This window comes from Juglans microcarpa x Juglans regia, chromosome 6D (assembly GCF_004785595.1).
Source record: "Juglans microcarpa x Juglans regia isolate MS1-56 chromosome 6D, Jm3101_v1.0, whole genome shotgun sequence".
Lineage (NCBI taxonomy): Eukaryota > Viridiplantae > Streptophyta > Magnoliopsida > Fagales > Juglandaceae > Juglans > Juglans microcarpa x Juglans regia.
Genome location: NC_054604.1, coordinates 19,072,352 through 19,076,879, shown reverse-complemented (window position 1 = coordinate 19,076,879; position 4,528 = coordinate 19,072,352). Strand labels below are relative to the sequence as shown.

Genomic DNA, 4,528 nt, shown 5'->3' with positions numbered 1-4,528 from the left:
CCATTTCTACAAGAGAAATGCTTTAGCTACATAAAAAATTTCACAGAAGTAAATCTATAAATTGACGTAGATTGATGTGATACGTCAGATTGTAAAGTTATTTTTATTGTAAAATAGATTTAATGTATCATATGAAACTATATCAGTTTGTAGATTTATTTTTATGAGATCTTTTTGTGACTGTAGTACTTCTTTTTCTACAAGGGACCACTACCATCTCTATAAATTTTTAAGTACTCAACACCCAAAGGGCCAAAGCTCACAATGCTTCAGTAAATTTTACATTCTTAGAACATTGTTAAGCATTATGCAAAGCTTGTTATTTTGATTAGAAATAAACATGACTGTAGGTGCATCTGAGCAAGTCAGTCATCTATTATATCATGTTCTTTCTTGAGTACATTCCATTTTCCTTCTGTATCTAACTATGATACAAAAGTAGCACATTATCTGCTGCCATATATGCTAACTTAAGAGAGGCTTCTTTGCACTGTACTCACTTTCTATGTCATCCTGATCTTCATGGTGGTAACCTTCTTTCCCTTTTGCCCACAGCACAAAGTAGAGGCCAATGAACATGAGCAACATGCCAGCAAGGCTGCATTCAACATTCCAATATTGTCACATGTATATTTTCACCAAGCGCGCGCGCGGCGTCGTATTGAACAGGATTATGACTATTTATAACTAATTTTACCTTCCAATATTAACAGTGTCTCCAATGGTGGCCGCTGAGAGAATAACCGAGCAGACTGTACTAATGGGGCTGAAGGTGGAAACAAAGACTGGCCCTCTTTTCTTCATTGCCCATCCGCTGAAGCTTACACATACTCCATTCACAAATCCTCCCTGTGCATTCAAATGTTTACAAAAGCATTGATAAATATTCTTTCGCAAAACATGCTAACTAGCTGCTTAAATTATGTTTGGCTCAAGTGAAAAATCACAGGGAAAAGAAAAATCAAAGGAACAAGTGGTAGTATTTTACCAGCAGTGAAAATCCAATCAAGTCTCGGACGCTCAGAAGTGGCCAACCCAATTCAATTTTGTGATCTTGAATTAGTTGGACAGCAGCAGTCATAACCACGCCGATCAAGGATGTAATTGCACACAATGACATTGGTGCAGGAAAATCAATCAATGTTGTTGCCTGTCAATCATTGTTACCTTATTAAAAATTAAAACATGATGTACACATGATCATGTGTATATATAGGTCTCATTTATTATTTTGGTTTCATTGAGGTTAATGTTACCTGCAAAACAACACCGCTGGACAAAGCAAAAACTGCAGCAACGAGGTAGAGGCAGCCGATGATCTTGTCTTTGTCCAAGTCAATATCAGGTGAGGAAGATGAAATTCGGGCCTCTTTTGCAGCAGCGCCTGTACTGTGCATTATGCTCATTGTGAGAGCACCTACAACGCAGAGCAACGTGCCTATTATCTTCACTTTGCTGTACAAGCAACCCAGTTTCACCTTCTCCATTCTGCAATGTAATTTTATATTGCATGCAAACTACATCACTAAGCAGACCAATATCATTCTCCACCAAAAATCATTCCCAATTTTCATGTATTACAACCCCCCCCCCCCCCCCCCCCCCCCCCCCCCCCCCCCCCCCCACAAAAAAAAAAAAAAAAAAAAAAAAGAAGGCAAACAAGCCAGCTAGCTAGTACCTGAAAGTCCAAGCAATGACAAAGATAAAGCCAGGAGCAAGGTTTGGCATGGCTGTAGCCATTGCTGGTGAAGTTAGCTTGATCCCCTTTAGAAAAAGGCTCTGGAATAAGGTCACCCTGCAAACACATATATTAAAGGAAACAAGTATCAGCTGCCACCGTACGTGCTTCCTTTCCATTTCCTTTCTTCAAAGTTCAAACCAGTATTTTTTTTGGTAATTTTCGCCAGAAAAGTTTGGACATTAATTTGCATAAAAGAGAAGCACATGACACTCACACCCACGATGAAATTTTTGAAGATATAAATCATGAGCTGAATCAGATCAGTACCACTGATCCCATAATATTTGCACATGTGGCTGTGTTGATGGCTACTATTACTAAAGTCGACCCATTAATTTGTTAAAAAGAAATATATATATTTAAAATTACTCGGACCCTTTAATTACATGTAGTACGAGGACTGCAGCTATTATTGTTACTGGTGGTTACTCCGAGACTTTGGCTGAGAAAAATTGTCACATTATACATATTTAATTATTTATATATGCAACATAATTACACACAAACATGTAATTTATCGTTTTTACCCTTCTATTTAAATACACATATTTAAGCATTAATTAATAAGATAAAAGAATAAAAATAACAAATCACATGCTGATTAAGTGGAGGTGTGTGATTTAAGACTTCTATATAGACTTTTTCTTTATTAAATAATCAAAGAAAAATTATACTCAGCAATCTTACACCACACACTTGTTTTTATTTTTATTTTTGTCTTTTTTTTCCTTAACATGTGTGTGGTGTAGGGCTGCTGAATATAAGAACTCATAATCAAAATTTTAATATTTATTAATAGAGAGATGCTACTTATCATCCCCACACCACACACAAATATGTAATTTGTTATTTTTGTCATTCTATTTAAATATACATATTTACACATCAATATATATGTATTTAAATAGAAATGTAAAAATAATAATTTGCATGTTGATGTGTGGTTTAGGAGATAACAAGTAGAATTTTTCTTATTGATATGTTAATTTTTTTAAATAAATGATAATTTGTCATAACATTGAATATATATGCGACCTAAAATTTACAGGCTAAAACGTTTCCTACCTGCCATTAAAAAACAAAGAATTAGGCTGTTAGGTAGAGAGAAGAAGATCTTTCTGAAGGTATTCCACCAAAACACACTAACTAAATAAGTAAAAAGAGAGAGAGAGATGTAGATATATAGAGATATATGTTAGTCGAACACATACGGCATGCATATGAGATGAGTAGTTGCAACTTCAATCAAATTCTGATCTTCACCTCTAAAACAAGAAATGTCATATTCTACCTTGATTTCATAATGTTTGACTGACAGATGATCATCCACTTCGTATTGTTTGACCAACAGGTGCATATTAGACGTGAGTCTTCTTTTTCTTTATCTTTTTTTCAAGGATCAAGAGTTTTAAGATATATAAGCAAACTGCTGATTGATGGGATTATAATCTTGTACTGTCTTTCTCATAATTAATTTCGTGTTTGGGGGAAGATCACGAAGAAATAAATTAATAATTTAAAAACATCAGAAGAAAACAGAAAACCCAGATGCGTTAGGGGAAAAAGGGGAAATTTTGAGGATTATGTTGCTTACGTGTTTGAAAAGAAGGAAAAAAAAAAAAAGAAGAAGAAGAAAAGGACAAGACATGACCGATACTTTGGTTTCCCCGCCTCCCCCCAGCAAAGAAAAAAAAAAAAAAAAAAAAAAAAAACATCAACTGTCTCAGAGAAATATAACGCATATAAATCAAAACCCAAAAGGAAAAAAAAAAAAAAAAAAACGTATAATAATGCTCTCCTTACTCATTTTTTTCCTACATATTACAACTTTAAAATTAATCTGAATGCATGCAGTACTTCTGAATACTGAAATATCTGGATGAAACTTTCTTACCCTGCAAAAGAGATCAAAAGCAGCTGAGTTATCAATTTCGAGCTGAGTTTCTTGGGCCACTTGCTCCTGCAATTCATGCACAAAACTTTCACTTGAGCTCATGAAACCCTATAAATAACAAGGAAAAATCGAAATGATGTCAAGCATTGACCAGAGAGAGAGAGAAAGAGAGAGAGAGAGAACCTTTCAAAATAGATGGAAATGGGGGAGAGGATGAGGAAGGTCGCAAAGGCAGAGAAAATAACAATGGTGAGAGGATTGAGGCCCATAGACATAAGATAACTTAGCAACACCGAGTTCCCTGCGTACACAAACTGCACCCCTATCAAACCCCCTATTATTCCCAAAGCTTCAAACATTTCCTTCCTCATCAGCTCCATTTTCTCTCTCCAATATCTTCTTCTTCTCCTACACAAAATATGTACACAGAACTCTTTCTTTCAAGTTCTCTCTCTCTCTCTCTCTCTCTCTCTCTCTCTCTCTCCCTTTCCTGCTTTCCTTGTGTGGCGGTGTTTCTGTACCGTTCGTCGTCTTCTTCTATATTTCTGTTTTGGTAAGTTTGTACCTTTTTTTCCTTCAACAACAACCACTTTCAGGTTTAAGCTGCTCAGCTAATGTTCATGGGGGCATCCCTACACATGCTACCAGTCTTCTCCCGGGCCTCTTGTCCTTTTCTTTCTTTGCTTCGGAGACAACGGTAGGTAGCCCAGTTAATTTTATCAAAACTCCATATAATAATAAATATATATTTTCTTAAAAAAATCAAAAATAAAATAAAGATATGTTTTATCAGTTGAGCTATGTTTGCCACCTCCATGTGTTTTTTAATTCAAGTCGTACGTTTCATCGGTTAAAGTTTCTAATGATATCTAACTTGCTGATTTGATTCTTTT

At 35.4% G+C, this 4,528-nt stretch overlaps 1 protein-coding gene across 1 annotated transcript; it reads right to left on the bottom strand.

The window, feature by feature from the left end:
* Positions 1–305: 305 nt before the first annotated feature.
* LOC121235854 (WAT1-related protein At5g47470-like) lies at positions 306–4,284 on the bottom strand. Its single transcript, XM_041132279.1, has 7 exons — positions 3,819–4,284; positions 3,636–3,701; positions 1,679–1,795; positions 1,257–1,488; positions 989–1,150; positions 698–849; positions 306–598 (listed from the first exon to the last, which is right to left on the bottom strand). The coding sequence occupies exons 1-7, from the start codon at positions 4,013–4,015 to the stop codon at positions 466–468; spliced, it is 1,059 nt and encodes a 352-aa protein (XP_040988213.1). The 5' UTR covers positions 4,016–4,284; the 3' UTR covers positions 306–465.
* Between the last annotated feature and the right edge of the window lie 244 nt (positions 4,285–4,528).

What these genes read in the sequence shown, in the direction of transcription:
- LOC121235854 (XM_041132279.1), bottom strand. Translation starts at nt 4,015, where the DNA reads ATGGAGCTGATGAGGAAGGAAATGTTTGAAGCTTTGGGAATAATAGGG. An exon ending in ATTTCCATCTATTTTGAAAG is followed by an intron (nt 3,702 to 3,818) that starts GTTCTCTCTCTC and finishes CATGAATTGCAG; the next exon opens with GAGCAAGTGGCCCAAGAAAC. An exon ending in GACACTGTTAATATTGGAAG is followed by an intron (nt 599 to 697) that starts GTAAAATTAGTT and finishes TGTTGAATGCAG; the next exon opens with CCTTGCTGGCATGTTGCTCA.